We start from the raw sequence: 17767 nt of genomic DNA, 5'->3' as shown, positions 1-17767 counted from the left end.
TATAAACTTCACATACATTGAAGACTATATACGAGTAAGTTAGTAAGTAATTTTTATTGAAATAAAGACCAGAAATTGGACTATCATCAAACAAAACAATTACAAATGAACATATACATGTGTCTGCAAAATTAAACAAACTTATGAGTGAAGATGACGGGAATCGAAACCGGTGTCTTTTACAATGACCTATTGTTGCCAACTTTATGTAATTTAATCTTTGGTGAAGAGTTGTATCATTGGCAATCATACCACATCTTCTTATAATGCCTTCTTATCTTCTTATATAATTTGAGACAATTATGTTGATACATTCATTTTTTTTTATCAATGTTAAGGTCAACATACGATATTCAACAAGTTATAAACAAAGGAACATTATCATGACCCTTTTAATTTTGTTTTGGGGACGCATGCCTTTTACAAGTAAAGAGATGTAATATCTGCCCATTATAAAGTGCAACCGTATGACAGAACCGCCAGACATTAACCTTTACAGAAAGGACTTTAAACTAAAAAGTATGGTAATGTTTTAAGTTTTATTTCATATAAATGAGATAACTTTGGAGACATATAAGTAATTAGTCGAGTGCGTGATGTCATGTATATGCAATGTTTCTTATGTCGATGTACATTTCACCGCGGGCTTTAGCAGAAGGTCATTTAGTTTCGTATAATAAAGTAATATTGTAATAAAATCCAACCCATCCCTTCATCCATCATTTTTAAATGTGATTGTTTTTCTCTTTATTCTGTTTTTATTACTTATGTAACTTTTAAATATATGACATGATAAGTTACACTGGAGAGGTTTTTCTTAAAGGACTTTTTTTTTGTCGAGTCCATCTAGTGAGAGCATGTAAAAACTATATTTAAAGTTCATTGTCTGATGAAAAATTGATTAACTATCATATTGTTTGTGTTTAGCGCTATTTTCAGCATGCTTGACTATTTCAAGGCGGAAAGTCTTTTTTTTTTTGGTAGAGGAAAAAAGAATACCCTTGGCAATCCTAGTTAGATCCAAGACAAACGCACATTGCCACAAACTGGACCAGCCCTCAGGAACCCAGTGCTGCCAGGCTAGTAATCATCAGTCTAGATTAACTGCTAAGACCACCCCGCCACAAAGGTCCCCGAGATAAGTACCCAAAAAAGCTGTAAAAAAGTTCGAATTGTGAAACACAGATGGTAAGTTCAATTGGCTTATTATTCAAGAAAACTAAGAGGTCGTTCTACTGAATGATTATCTGGTTGTCTTCATATTTATATTGTAAAATATGAGCTGCTCGACCCAATATGAAGCTTTTTGAACTCGTTCACTGCGCTCACTCAACAATATCACTATGCAGACTACCTGAAAATCTGTACTTACTAGTATTTGAACTTATATTGATAAATGTTTGAACTCGGTTAACTATCCTTACCTTAACTCCTGTAGATTTATAGAGATATTATTTGCTAACGGACTACCCTTGTTGACTATGTATATATTTGATGTAGGGTGTCCTAAAAATATAGGGTTAGTTACCATACATGGTTTATAGTTACCATATGGGGTTAGTAAGGCGTTTCTTCCCTTTCAAAACTAAAAAGATGCCACAATCCTTCTTAAAAAATCACGTTGTTGAGGAAAAATCTGAAAGCATTCAACAGAGGAAGAAATTGATGATGAAGGTTGAAATAAGTTAATAAAACATAATAAAAGCTTGTTATTGTTGGCATAACGGAGTTACTTCCCTTTCAAAACAACGAAGACGAGTAATTTGAAAGGATTCAACAGACGAAGGAATTGAAAATGTGATGAACAAATAAATTCATAAAACCAATTTAAAGCTACAAAATTGTTATTGTTGGCATTTGTTTTCCAAATGGAAGTAGGATCTTGATACTAAGTATTGAAGACTACCTATAGACCACTTTGATAGGCCGCTAGTCAAAATACCACATGTGAAGATGATTCAAGCTACGTTCTCACTCCTTAGGGAATTTACTGACCCCCATATATATCGTATTAGGTCACTAACACACCATGTAACTAATAATATAGTACAGATATATTTGATTTTAATCCATTAAAAATGATTGCCTATTGATAATTAACTTATTATATGTTTTATTACTGCTTTTTAAAAATATGCTTTTTGCTCTTGTCTGCATGGCTGCGAGTCAGGATCATGGAATTAAATTGAATAAAAGAGTAGCTAATCAGTCGACACAAATAACAAAAAGGCAATATAAGGACAACAATACACCATCTCCAATTGATTGATTGTTTTATTGACGTCCAGTGGCAAATAGTTCATGCATATTTTGACGATAAGTCTACGACATTTGGCAAGTGTTTATACAACAAATCATGCTGTGAATCGTCCCAAGTCTGTAATATTTAACAAAATGTATGTAAAAAAATCGCCATCAATACATCATCTTACAAATAACAAAAATGACAAATGAAAAAACAACAACTGACGAATTATCTAAGGTGGGACAAACTTATGAATATTCATCAGGATTTAACATGTCGAAAAATATCAATCATGAAAAAAAACCAACCAAATAAATAAAGAGCTGATATGTAACAAGACAGTGCACTCCAACTTTCCTTGAAAAATAATCAAGGAAAACGAATATATAATAGAAAATTTCAATCCCTTGTAGGATAACGCAAAATGAATTATCTTCTATGTCAATCAATACACATACATGATCCTTTATACAACAGTCATTATTATTAAAAACTGGGTAAATATTAGTTTAATTTTGTTTAAATATATGTATACACATTAAAATTGAAAATGCAAATGGGGAATGTGCCATAGGTCAACAACCCGACTAAAGATCAGACAACAGCATAAGACCACCAATGGGGCTTTAAGGAAAAAACTCCGCACCAAGAGGTGTTCATCAGCTTACCCCTAAACAAAGATAAGTACAGTCTAGTTCAGTAAAAGTGGACGTCGTACTAAAATTCTGAACTATATAAATGAACAAACTTGTCTGTTAAATCTTCTTGCCATTTGTAAATGTTTTTTTCACTGTACATATAAAAAGAAGATGTGGTATGATTGCCAATGAGACATGTATGTTTTGCTTATTTTGTCTCAAATTATATTTGTTGATTTAAATGACAATAAAGGTTATATGTCCATTAGGCTATACAATTACAGTTTCATTTTAACAGTTGTTTCGCTTAGGTGGGACAGCTCTTGATTTTTAGAAGGGGGGCTAGAATGAAGTTTGAAAAGGCAGGTCAGGAGTTTTCATGAAAACAATGCAGGACGAGCAAGTTGGCAAATAAAAAAAGTCAGAATGTTGTATGCAGGACAAAATTTTACATCCTAGCACCCACCCAACCTAAAATTCAAATGGTAGCTCCCTAATTGTTAATTACAAATGGGTTCAGTCAGGAGCCTGTAATTCAGTGGGGGTTGTTTGTTGTTCATGCAACTCACATTTCATTTCTGTATCCCTAAGTCATGATCCTGTGAAACAGTGTTTGTCGTTCATTGATGTATATATCATAAAAGGCAGCGTGTACGGGTTATGTATAGTTGTTATCTACAGTCCTTTTCTATGTATGTTTGCGTTTGTTTTTGTTGTAGTCCAGTGTTTTTGTTATTCCGTTGTTTTTACCTTATAGTTAATGTGTTTCCCTCGGTTTCAGTTTGTTAGCCGGATTTGTTTTTGTTGTAGTCCAGGTTTTCTGTTATTCCGTTGTTTTTACCTTATAGTTAATGTGTTTCCTCGGTTTTAGTTTGTTAGCCGGATTTGTTGTTTGCTTAATCGAAATATGAATACTGAACAGCAGTAAACTACTGTTGCCTTTATTTTGCAACCAGTCTATATTTGGCAAAAGGAAAAACAAAACTTGTGTTTAAAAATTGTAATATAAACACATTCAAATCGACAAATGTCAATTGAAGCATGGCATTGAATACTTATAGTAGTTGTTCCTTAAAGTTTGTTTTTCGAATTTGAACTTAGGTGTATTTATGTTTTGAATAAACTTCTATTCTGAGGAGGACCGCCGCGAGATATGGTGTGAAAGAGGGCAATTAGCACATGGTATAGGCACAGATACATAAATTTAAGGAATTGTCTATTCCGTTCTTATACTAAGTCTTATGAAAGCGATTCGTAAGTTAGAGATCAAGTATGTAAATAAGTTGACAAAGTGAGCTTTTCAGCTTTAAAGCAAATATTACCATTACAAACACGGAATCACCGACTAGTCGCTTTGGGTAGACGTAACCAAATTCTGCGAATTTGACCGAATTACGATAGAGTAAGATTCAAAGATTAGGGCACATATAAGATTTCTAATGCTCATGAAATTATTGCCTACACACGAGTGAAAGAGGTAACTGAATAAATAAACCCCAGGACGGACAGACTAATTTGTCTTCTATATGTATACATGAACATCAAAGGAATTCTAAATAAAATTTTATTTTTGGCCTGCAATGTATACTGTGATAAGCCTCCAGCACCATTCTGAATGAATATTTGTGTGTAATGAAGAAATATATTTTAATATGTAGGTCAAATTCGTAATAACACTTAATTAACATTAAATGTCATCGATCTATGCTTACAGCTATAAGATAGCTATAATAAAGTGCAGGCCTGATTATGATCGAGTGTCTCTCAGAACACTGAGTGTATTAAGTACATGTACATGTATAATGATGTGTGAAAAACCCAGCTACTAGACTTTAATAGTAACTACATGTACATGTATGTTGATTGAAATTAGTACATAAAGAACATGACTGATATACTTACTAATAATGTTTTTCGGTCTTAAGACAAGAGCAAGTTAGGACTTATTAGTTATTAAAAGCAACAAGCTATGCCAATTCAATATTCACAATCTCAAAAGCCTATAACCGATAACAAATATTTACATGAATATATGTACCAGGAGATAAACCATAATCAATCAGTAATTTAGTCTAAGAGCTACCATTGAAGAAGTTGGCAATATCTTTGTCTAGTACGATGCATATTATAATAGCGCTGTACATAATTTATGAAACTTAAAATCTTTTGCAATAAGGTTTTTCTTTATTTTGCATCTATATATATACGAATTTAAAAAGAGAACTATTGTGTCGTAGACCGTACTTTGATCTATAATGTTTTTGTTTGTGTGACTAGAATGGAGAGTTGACTCATTGACACTCATACCACATCTTCTTATATCTATTAAATGCAAGATGTGTGTTTTAAAAAAAATGTCTATAAAGGCAAATCTTGTGTTATTTATACTGTGCGAAAAAATGAGTGTTTGAAATTTTACATTTCATCAAGTTCATCTTCTTCTTGCTCATCAAAATCGTCCATGTCATCTGCTGTTGCATCCTGGTACTGTTGATATTCAGAAACTAAATCGTTCATATTCGACTCCGCCTCGGTAAATTCCATCTCATCCATTCCTTCACCAGTATACCAATGAAGAAAAGCTTTACGGCGAAACATAGCTGTAAACTGCTCAGAAATTCGCTTAAATATTTCTTGAATTGCTGTACTGTTACCAATAAAAGTAGCCGACATTTTCAAGCCTCGAGGTGGAATGTCACAGACAGCAGTTTTGACATTGTTTGGAATCCATTCTACAAAGTATGAACTGTTTTTGTTTTGAATATTAAGCATTTGTTCATCGACCTCTTTCATTGACATTGGTCCGCGAAACATGCATGCAACAGTCAAATATCTCCCATGGCGAGGGTCACAAGCAGTCATCATGTTCTTAGAATCAAACATCTGTTGTGTTAGTTCCGGTACAGTAAGTGCGCGATACTGTTGACTACCACGTGATGTTAATGGTACGAACCCTGGCATGAAGAAATGAAGACGAGGAAACGGAACCATATTAACGGCTAATTTCCTCAAATCTGCATTTAATTGTCCTGGAAATCTAAGACAGGTAGTTACGCCTGACATTGTTGCCGACACAAGATGGTTTAAATCTCCATATGTGGGTGTGGTCAACTTCAATGTCCTGAAACATATGTCGTAGAGGGCCTCGTTGTCGATACAGAAAGTCTCGTCTGTGTTTTCAACAAGCTGATGAACTGACAAGGTTGCATTGTATGGCTCAACAACGGTGTCGGAAACCTTGTAAAGAAATATTTATAGAAATTGAGCAGATTGCCAAATTTTACTAATATACAATGCAAGTATCAGCACAAAAACATTGTCAAAGTACATGTAAAGTTAAAACTTTTATTTATCGATGTTCTTATTTACAGGACATTTTGTCCCTGCAGTACATGCCTTCTCCATCTTAATTAATCGATGGGTAATCTTAATGGAAACATTAGTTTTCTCGTTTGAATTGTTTAACATTGTCATTTCGGGGCCTTTTATACCTGAGTATGTGGTATGGGCTTTGCTCATTGTTGATGGCCGTACGGTGACCTATAGTTGTTAATTTATGTGTCATTTTGGTCTCTTGTGGAGAGTTGTTTCATTGGCAATCAAACCAAATCTTCTTTTTTCATATGTTCTTCTTTTGATTTCTTGGTTTGCTCTGATATTAAGGTCTAAGCACATCTGCTTAAACAATTTTGTTTACGTCATAACCAGGTGTGTACTTACATGAGCATCACGGCACGTGCCATGTGTTAAACAGATTTTACGTATAACCAGGTGTGTACTTACATGAGAAACACGGCGCGTGTCATATGTTAAGCAGATTCTACGTATAACCAGGTTTGTACTTACATGATCATCACGGCGCGTGCCATATGTTAAGCAGATTCTACGTATAACCAAGTTTGTACTTACATGAGAAACACGGCGCGTGTCATATGTTAAGCAGATTCTACGTATAACCAGGTTTGTACTTACATGAGCATCACGGCGCGTGCCATATGTTAAGCAGATTCTACGTATAACCAGGTTTGTACTTACATGAGCATCACGGCGCGTGCCATATGTTAAGCAGATTCTACGTATAACCAGGTTTGTACTTACATGGTCATCACGGCGCGTGCCATATGTTAAGCAGATTCTACGTATAACCAGGTTTGTACTTACATGAGCATCACGGCGCGTGCCATATGTTAAGCAGATTCTACGTTTATCCAGGTTTGTACTTACATGAGCAACACGGCGCGTGCCATATGTTGAGCAGATTCTACGTATAACCAGGTTTGTACTTACATGAGCAGTACGGCGCGTGTCAAATGTTGAGCAGAATCTGCTTTGTTACCGAAGCACCTGGGGTTGAAGTCATAAAACTTTGCTCAGTTCTTGGAGCATAAAAACCATGCTCGAAACATGAAATCCAGCATTTTGATTGGTTGATTTTCGAGTATGAGTACAAAAAACTGACTCGAATGTTTTATGACCGCAAGGCCTGATATCAATCGTAGTTTTTTAGTTCGTACTCGGTTTTTAGTTTTGGTTTTCTTTATTGTGTTTTGTGTACTGCTGTTGGTCTTTTTATCATTTTTTGTTTTTTTTTATTGCCGTAGCATTGTTACTATTTTGTTTTCCCTTTGGTATCTTTCGCCTCTTTTTTACTAGAATATTTTACTTTCACAAGAGAAAGTATTTTATTTGTTTATTACCTTTGGAGATGGCATCACAGAAAATGTGTTCATTATCCTGTCCGGATATTCTTCGCGGATTTTACTTATCAATAATGTTCCCATGCCAGATCCCGTTCCTCCACCCAATGAATGCGCCATCTGGAAACCTTGTAGACAATCGCATGTTTCCGTCTCTCTTCGGATGACATCCATGACAGTATCTACCAATTCGGCTCCTTCCGTGTAATGGCCTTTGGCCCAGTTGTTTCCAGCTCCTGACTGACCAAATATGTAGTTGTCAGGTCGAAAGAGTTCACCAAAGGGACCAGATCGCACAGAATCCATGGTTCCTGGTTCCAAATCAAGTAGAATTGCTCTAGGTACATATTTGTTTCCTATGATTATATAACAACAAAGTATGTAAAAGCAGATTTCAAGACCGTATTTATTTCTTCTTTTGGTTTCTTTTAAAATGTTTGATGTTTTCGTGTGTATATATTTTATGTTCTTATTTATCAAATTGCTCTACTGCAGTTGCCAATGCAAATAATTAATATCTTGACCATTGCTTGTTTAATGTCCAGCGACTATAACTTTATGCATTTAAAAAGAGAAAAATAAAACGACAAATTAACAGTTAATATAACATGTTGTTTAGTAGGTCGACCTTCTGCAAGTAGGCTGAATGGATGGGACATTTGCATTGCCAATTTCTCGGTCCAAGTGTTAATGCATTAGGTCAGGTTTGTTCGAGAGCACAGGATTGAATAGCAGCAAAAAAAACCAAAAAACGAACAAACAAACAACGCGTAAGAAATGTAAGAGAGGTTTGATAACAACCGTACATGGTCAACTTTGTTATGGAAGTTCACAACGAAGTTTTACCCTACGATGCTACATGTAGAATCAAGAACTCGATTATATGTTTAATTGCTCTTGTTCAACCTGTTGTCAAGCTACACAAAATGTTTTACATGTATAAATGCACTTGTTTTGATTTTTTTTCTTTTGAGATAGATGTTGTATGCGTATGAAGAGCAGTAAAGTTCAAATATAAGAGACAAACTATTGTCTACTTTGTGAATGGAATTTTCTTAGTCATGCTACATGTACCATACTTCCACCTATCTCCTCCTGTTACTTAATCATATATACCTCATGATTTTAATTACGGTTTCAAGGCATAACACGTGACAAGATTAATGTTAAAACGTCTAACATCATGAACATATCACTTACCGCTCGCTTCGCTAAAGTAAACACTGATCCTCTCAAGTTGTAGGTCAGAGTCGCCATGATAAATTCCACTAGGGTCTATTCCATGTTCATCCGAAATTACCTCCCAAAACTATAGAAAAAAAATGTACAGTGTTATATGTTTTAAGACATAGATCTGGAGAATCATTGCTGTGTTGCTACATGTGTATTTCACACTTATGATACCAATCCAAACATGATACATATGCGGTACATCATTGATGATTGGTAAATGTAAAATAAAGGCAACAGTGGTATACCGCTGTTTAAAACTCATAAATCACAAAAAACAAAATCGGGGTAACAAACAACAACCGAGGGAAACGCATCTAATATAAGAGGAGAACAACGACACACCACTAAAATGTAACACACACAGAAACGTACCATGCATCAGACAAATCCCAGGAGAATAACAAATATAACATCAAAACCAAATACAGGAATTTGGGATAGACAAGTACCGTGACACGTCTTATCGCAATGTGAATTTACACTCAAAAATAAGAGAAAACAAACGACGCAACGTTAAAATGTAACACACACAGAAACGAACAATAATAAAACAATGGCCATAAATCGAAATGCTAGGTCTAGCACATGAAGCTAAAGATACCATGAAAATTTCAGTTGCATGAGAATCATGTGACAAACAAATAGATATAAAGAAGAAGGTAAGCAGACAATTGGGGGAAAAAAGAAAGAGGGAAGTCAAAATTTACACAACTACGTTTTGCAAAACCTATGAAACAGTGGTTACTTCGTTAGACATACCTAGCGTAGCAGAGAAGACATGTTTACACATATGTTAGGGCATGACACCATTTACATTAACTGAGGGAACAGTTTTTATGTTAGAAAGCATTTCTTAGTTCTCTGCAAGGAGAGTAACTCATTCTTTATCTGGATGTTCCGTTAATCATGTTAATATAACTTTAATTGTCTGTGTGATATTACAACCATTGGCTTATTAACGGCATGTGTTTAATCGTCATCAGTGTCCTCTTTTGGCAGATGAATATACATGTAACTAGCGACAATGCGTACGTGTATTTTATCAAACACATTACGCCCTGCCTTGTCATGTTCTGCATGTTCCTCTGTAAGTTTTGAATTTTTTTCACACAAAATAACATGTAACAATGAAGCACTGAGGACACAGTTTGAATTAGATTACAAAGTGACATAATCGTTTACATGGAGTACATATTGTGTTTCGTTCATTATTTTGTATATCATACATTATGCCGTTAGTTTTGTCGTTTGGATGATTTTACGTTTGTCACTTCGGAACCTTTTATAGCTGACTATCTCGGATGGGTTTTGCTCAATGTTGAAGACCGTACAGTGACCTATAGTTGTTGATTTCTGTGTCACTGTACTCTCATGAGGATTTGTCTTATCGACTATTATACCATATCTTCTTTTATCTATGAACATGCAAAATGAAATTTCAAGTTAATTCAGTCTATATACTAGTATATTGAGATGTTTGGACAGAACAGCACAACTTTTAATATTTTTTTTCTAGCGGTGTTTCACGAAATAACCCATGCAAGCTACATTTATTAAGATGTTTGAGCTTTATCTAACAGGGTGTAAAAAAGAACAGCCACACACACAGCATACCCATCCTTTCTTTATTTAAAAAAAATATGAATACACACGCGTCTATAGGCTATAAAGCCTTATTTATATACCATGTCTATATCATTATTTACAAACAGTTGGTTCAAAGTGAAACATAGCTCATGTACTAAGTATTTATAGAATGCATATATCAAACCCAATATCAAAGTTTTACTTTTACCGGTTTTATATACCCTGTTACACAGATATTCATCATTGGTATTGAAAAAGTGAGTTAAAACTTTGTTTCACAAGGAAGATGATATCTTCAAATATTTTCTTTAAGACTATAAAGACATTTACCACTTGTGTATACAAATATTATTCAAACAGAAATATCTCTTACACTGACCACATACAACCGCTAGATTTTTAGTAATATATAGTTGTTACATTTTTTAAAAACTTTTTTTTCAACAGAGAGTAGTCATTCTTCTTGGACTTATCTTTGCTCCTTTTCTAGACAACTATTCCATTTTCGCCTGAAGAAAATACCTTATCATGGTTTTTGAAGAAGATTTAACACAAGCTATCATTTCCCTTAACTTTGTATTCCGATATATGAATGGCTTTAACATCCAAGGTTGTTGACTAACGTTGTTCGCAGCTATGTGACTTTGTTATTGAATTTGACCAAAGAACTTATAAAACTAACGATAAAAAAGATGATTTTAATTTTCTCATTGTGAACTTTCCATGGCAGTGTAGCAACATTCCATGGGTTTCTAGTTTATACGATATTTCATGACTTGCGATTCTTATAATACTTGTCTTAATGGAGGATTGATGCAAAGAAAGTTATCGAACCATAAGTTCCTCATGGTGAAGTTGAATATTTTACAGACGCTATCATTATATGGCTGGTGACTGTTATGGAACAGCTGACAACGGATGGAGCCAAATTGTCACCATTTATTCCTCGATTATTAGCTCCTTGAGATCTTGAATTGCTTGAATATCTAGTCCAGAGCGTTCGGGTTAATCATCGGTTTTTGACTGTGATCATTTTGATCAATGATCTTAACATTGCAAATTGTGAGGCTTGTTTCGATGTTTCAAAGACTAATATGGTATTGTTTTGCCTCTTTGCAAGGCAAGTTCTCTATTTTTACAAATGTTTTACAAATGTTAGAATCAAATTTAACAATTTACCAGGTCAATGAACCTTTCTATATTCCTTCAAACAAATGTCATTCTGATATAATAGGTCTCAGACGTTTTCTGCATATCAATTCCGATTTTAATATCGTTATATTTTAAGCTGTTTACAATATTAAATATGTCAAGAATTTTGTAACAGGCCCATTGGAATATCTGAAGTATGGATATATATGTAAAACGGAATACACATGTAAAAGTAATGAACATAATATATTTTTGGTTTCTTGTCTTTAATTGACCAACGATATATGAACGAACTCATTTATTCACATCACAATTAAGATGGAAAATACCTTTAAACAGCAAAACCCATTTATACTGATTACCAATAGAAAGCCATCACAACCGAGTGATAAACAAATGATTTTTTTAGTTTTAAACTAAATGTTTGATTTTCAACTTTGTGTAAATATAAGCGGTGAATCTACAAAATGAAAAATTAAAGCATTACTGGTGTTGTGATCCAGCAAATTAATTATCGAGTCAAACATTGATTAATATTCCTCTTCTCATAATCAAAATTTAAAAATAATTTGTATTTTAATCCATGAACTATGCCAAAAATTAATAGGATATAGGAATAATCAGGGGCAGTTAATTTATTAGATGTGTGTCGTTAGTTGCTGTCTGTCAAATTTGTTTTTTGTTTATATTTTGTCATAAATCAGGCCCTGTTTTTTTTCTCATTTTGTCATGTTTGAACTTTTTATGGCTGCCAATATGTTTTTACACTATATGTTTTACTCATTGCTGAAGGCCATACCATGACCTAAATGTGTTGATAAAAATATACATGTATGCTTACATCTACTTGATTTAGGCTCTAGGTGGTGGATACTAGTCTCTTGGCAATCATACACCATCTTCAATCTTTTTTTAAACCCCAACGAAAACGGTGTAATTTGTTTCTATCAGGGGTTATAAATTCAAGAATATAAAAAAGCAAGAACATTTAAGATTGACATACCAAAAAGAGGGTCTAGTTTTAAAGCGGGTTGGTATTTATCTAACATGTAATGCAAGTAATATTTGCCGCTGGATATTAAACAACTATAAATAAGATATGCTACTACAACCTAGGTTACTATCCAAATAAATAAATCATAAGACGAGTCGTAGTGTATATATGTTGTTAAAATAAAATAATCCTTAAAATTAAAAATTCATGCTGTTCAAAAAAATAAAATTATAATAAGTGAAACTTAATGTTATAATTTACATAAATAATACATGATAAATGTGAGAAAAACATGAGAAGCTTCGTAGAAAACACATAAACATAAACATCAACAATATTGACCCTCCCTAGTTGTAAACCAGACAAAATTGACAGTTGTATGATATGTAATTACGTCGGTAAGTACTAGATAATAACAAGGTCATTGAGAGGTAGTTATAATCATATGTGTATTAGAAGTAGCAGCCATTTTATACATGATTTTAGAAAACAGGTGCCCCTCCCTTTTTTGAAAAGTTAATTAATTGGGCGGCAGTTCTACCAATTGAAAAAGAAGAGGTCACTTGGTTTTGGAAATACTTTTTAACATCTTCTTCGCCGGCAAAAAATGTTAGAATTATTTACTCTGTGATAGTAAATAAAGGTAGACATGTAATATATATATATATGTATTTAGGTTGACGTGTATTTATTTCTCCACGCATTCTTCGCCAAGTTGTACGAATATTATTTTAGTGGTCAGGAATCCGGCAATAAGTATTATGTGATATGAAGATAATTTAAAAATCAGATTAAGAAAAAAGATTACCTTAGAACCGATTTGATTTCCACACTGCCCTGCTTGTATGTGAACTATCTCCCTCATCTTGTATATGTATCACTTCTAAATATTGATGACGAATTTCCGCACGTGTACAAGTTGGTTTGTGATTAATTAATACGCAATGTAAAAATTAAAGCGCGCTTGCTATTCTTGTCTAAGGCAATTAAGAACGATCTTTAGATCGCATGATACTGAAATACTTATCATTGACTATCTGGAAAGTTAAGTATATCAACCACTTTGTTTCAGAAGGAGCACTCCGGAAAAAGAAAATAGTATCGTTCAAAGACTGTTTTTAAATAATATAATAGATATATATTAGAAGGAAGGGTAACAAAAATGTTCTATTCCTCTGACAAAAGACATGTGTGTGTAGAAGAACTATGCCTTGGAATGTCGTTTGCCGGATGAATATCGGCAAAGGAATGTAACCAGAACATTAGTCTAACAGAGGAATAGAAGTCTTCGAAAATAAGATTAGAGGTTGAACTTTTTCTTGTAAAAAGTTAGAAAAAATTAAATGAAATTCTTGAGATACTATAGATTGGGGTCTATACCCCCTCCCCCGCAATAGGCTGTCTTGAGTTTGGGTGAATATAATGATTGATAATTCCTGCACTATAACATTTACTATTATACAAATAAAGGTGTACATATGATAAGAAACGACATACATGTACGTAACGTTTCATACTGGGGGTTTTTATATTGCGAGTAAACGATTATACATCCATTTCACTATTCATATTACAGTTCCCTTGTAGTTCTCTTTGCGGTCCGCGATCCATAACACATACTTAAAAAAGATACTAGTAAGAGGAATTGTCTTAACTACCGCACAACGCAACAGACCACAAACATAAACCGCACCAATGCCTGACTCATCAACTCTGCACTGACAGCAACTTACCACACATCGTCCTAATAGCATGTCTTAGTACAGTCTCAAAATGGAAAGGGGTTCAATCAGTTTTAATTTTAAAAAGAAGATGTGGTATGATTGCTAATGAGACAACTCTCCACAATAGACCAAATGACATTAGCAACAATAGGTCATCGTACGGCCATCAACAATGAGCAAATACCATTCCGCTTAGTCAGCTATAAAAGGCCCCTAAATGACAAATGTAAAACAAGAACACTAATGGCCTTATTTAAGTACAAAATAATGAACGAAATACAAATGTGTATTACAGTAACAAACGACAACCATTAAACTACAGGTTCCTGACTTGAGACATATACATACATGTAGAGAATGTGGCGGTGTTAAACTGGTTTGAAGGCAACAACCCTCCCCTAGCCCTGGCCAGTGGTATGCAAATGAATCAGTACAACATAAGAACGAAATCAGTTGAAAAAGGCTCAACTCATTAGATGAATACAAATACATATACAACTAACAAAAACGCAGAGAAGACGTGGCCGGGTGTGTACTTGCATACCCTAAAACAAAAAATATTTTAAAGATCTATAAGTTTACCAGGATCGTTTCTAAATTTCCGGGCTCGGAAAACAACATATCCGTAAAAATAAGGTTATGCTACATGTATCCCGTTTGAAATCAGTTTTCAACAGATACAACCAAACTTCAAAACCAAATGATATTTATATCTATGGAAGAATTGAGTACAGGTAATTTGTGATAACGAAAATCCAAAACGTCACAACAGACACGGGCATAGCGAACGACTTGTGATAAATAATAATAATAAGCACTGTATGATGTGCCAAAAATTGTTATCAAGCACACACTAACCTCCCCATTTTAAGCCATGTCGATCTAAAAGAAAAATCGAATGCATCTATTGGGACGTAAAATGTTACTTGTACTATTCGGAATAAAATTTAAATGTTAAATTGAAGGATACAAGAACAAAATGCATACATTGGAAGAATTAATAAAATGTATTTGAACTCGCTAGGTACGAGACAGGAGAAAAGGACGACGATTCTCACAATCATTCATATTGAAAATGCGAAATGCTTTAGATTTAAATAAAGACTTTATAACTATATCTTTTGAAATTATTTATTATCATAATGTATATTTCAGAAAAGCTGGATACCTCTTACCAAATTTTCAAGAACCCTTTTGGTTCCACCTATTTAAACCTGTAAAAATTCCTAATAAATAATAAGGAATAGTTTGCATATATATGACAATGATAAAGTAATCAAAATTAATTTCATTTCTAGAACTATTGTAAAGGTAGACTACATGCTTGTATGCACTTGGAAAAAACGAAAACATTTGATATATCACACCTCATATAATTTGGAACGTTTAGTACTGAAAATGAACGCCGATACGGAAAATTAAGTTTAGTTTATGAATACCAGTTTGAATTATGTTAATTCAAAAGCTAGAAAAATAACATAATAACCATATCCACGAGGAGGCCACGGTCTGGTTGGGGTTCCGTCAATTCAGTAAATTTATTAATATTTATGTTCTTTTTTCTCTATTCTTTATTTTTTGGTCCATTTTTCTCAATTCTTTATATTTTTGTTGATTATTTTCTATTCTGATATATTAAACTCCATTCACACCCTCATATATACAAGCTCTTTATTTCAAATATTTTTTTCTTTTTCCATTGTAAAAGTTCAGATTTGGACTTTCTGTACGGGGCGCCGAATGGGACTCTTGTGATTTTGTACTCGTAATTAAATTTTGTACGGACAAAAGTGAGTTTTGTTCAACAAAAATGAGTTCAGATTAACAAAATTTGTAGCATACTACAAATTTAAAATTTTGTCATACAAAATTATCTTTCAGTGGACAAAAGTTACTTTTGTCATGACAAAATTCATTTTTGTAACACAGACTTTACTGTGTCGACTTCGTCGCGGGCTGATATGGGGGTCTCGGGATGATACCCAGGCTGATATGGAAAAGGCCATGTATTAATCTCTATATATCAAATTGGTAATTTGTATATCAAATTGGTAATTTGTTATATCAAATTAATAATTTGTTATATCAAATTGATAATTTGTTATATCAAATTGATAATTTGTTATATCATATTTAATTAGGTCTTTCCACTTTTCTGTGGAAAGACCTATTGTTTTTCTTCTGATTATTTTTTTTTTTTTTTTTTTTTCTTCAGCCTAATTTTGTTCTTGCGATAAACATTTGTTTCGCAATATGTCGCTTAGATATTTGGTATATGATATCGAACAGTTTATGCGCTTTTGAAATTTACCCTGCGTAAACGAATACTTTTCTTTGTAGGAGTTATCTCCCCAAACACTGTTTTCCTTGTTAGCGCATCTCCTTCGCAACCGTAAAAGATTATGACAAATTTATTTTACAAAATTGCTCGTTATATCCTTCGCATGATTTGTCCTATTTTGACAGAAGCGATATGACCGCTCCATATGAGAGTTATTTCCCCTTATGCATCTGATATAAGTGATATGAATTTCTATCTTATAAATCATAAGTGATAGAGACCTAGGATCTTTTAATTTGAGGTCCTTGGTCCCAAAAAATGAAAATTAGGTCAAGGTCAAAGGTCAAGGTCATATTCTAATATTTGAATTTGGCTTATTTTCACTTATATCCAAAGACTGTATAAGATATCAACAAATTATTTTTACTAAATTGTTAGTTGCGACATGTCGTAAGATGTAAATTTTGATTGCAAGCCTACGTTGAATGTAAAAGGGAGTTTTCTCCCCTCTTGTATTTAAAAATACGCGTTTGGTGATATAACTCATTAACTAAATATAATAAAGACCTATGGTCTTTTGATTTGAGGTCCTTGGTTTATGACCTTGAAATTGATCTCAAGGTCATAGCTTAATTTGACGTTCTAGATTTTGACCTTTGCTTTTATTCTATATGTATACATGATAAAGATATACAACTTTTAGAAAAAAGATATCAAACCATTTAACCTTGTAAAAAACAACCGGAAGTGACCTTTTGTAAACCGGAAATAGCTATTTGTTTGTACTTTATTAATATAAAAGTATATAAAACCAGATATTTTTGGAATCAGTGTCAAGTAAATATTCAAATATAATCGGAAGTAACATTTTTCAAACCGGAAGTAACAAATTATCTCCCTTATTTAAAAAAAATGTATGGAGACAATATATTTTTGGAATCAGCTTACTAGGAGCTATCATTTGACGATTGAAATGACATTTTAAACTTAGTTTCACAACATTTCATATCAAAATACATTGTTTTGATGGAAAGACCTTCAATTGTTCTCTGAACAATTGGGTTTCAAATTGTAAAAATGTAAATTAGCAGGGCCCTAAAAGGCTTTCGTAGTATCCTGCTATATGTGACAGTCTTGATTATTCTGGCTTATTTCGCATTTTAAAGTCGGCACCATCAACTGAAAAACACTTTTTCTCTTTTTCGGCAAACGACAT

At 33.4% G+C, this 17767-nt stretch overlaps 1 protein-coding gene across 1 annotated transcript; it reads right to left on the bottom strand.

The window, feature by feature from the left end:
• Positions 1–5242: 5242 nt before the first annotated feature.
• Positions 5243–13585, bottom strand: LOC134682645 (tubulin beta chain-like). Its single transcript, XM_063541785.1, has 4 exons — positions 13355–13585; positions 8781–8889; positions 7581–7936; positions 5243–6120 (listed from the first exon to the last, which is right to left on the bottom strand). Exons 1-4 carry the CDS (start codon positions 13409–13411, stop codon positions 5299–5301), a joined length of 1344 nt encoding a protein of 447 aa, XP_063397855.1. The 5' UTR covers positions 13412–13585; the 3' UTR covers positions 5243–5298.
• Positions 13586–17767: the final 4182 nt, after the last annotated feature.

This window comes from Mytilus trossulus, chromosome 1, assembly GCF_036588685.1.
Source record: "Mytilus trossulus isolate FHL-02 chromosome 1, PNRI_Mtr1.1.1.hap1, whole genome shotgun sequence".
Lineage (NCBI taxonomy): Eukaryota > Metazoa > Mollusca > Bivalvia > Mytilida > Mytilidae > Mytilus > Mytilus trossulus.
This window is presented reverse-complemented; position numbering and strand designations above follow the sequence as displayed.

Bases quoted from the DNA above. Each gene is read 5' to 3' on its own strand.
- LOC134682645 (XM_063541785.1), bottom strand. From the start codon at position 13,411: ATGAGGGAGATAGTTCACATACAAGCAGGGCAGTGTGGAAATCAAATC. The intron at 7,937-8,780 runs GTAAGTGATATG...ATATAATCATAG, and splicing joins TTACTTTAGCGAAGCGAGCG to GAAACAAATATGTACCTAGA. The intron at 6,121-7,580 runs GTAATAAACAAA...TTTCTTTACAAG, and splicing joins CTGTGATGCCATCTCCAAAG to GTTTCCGACACCGTTGTTGA.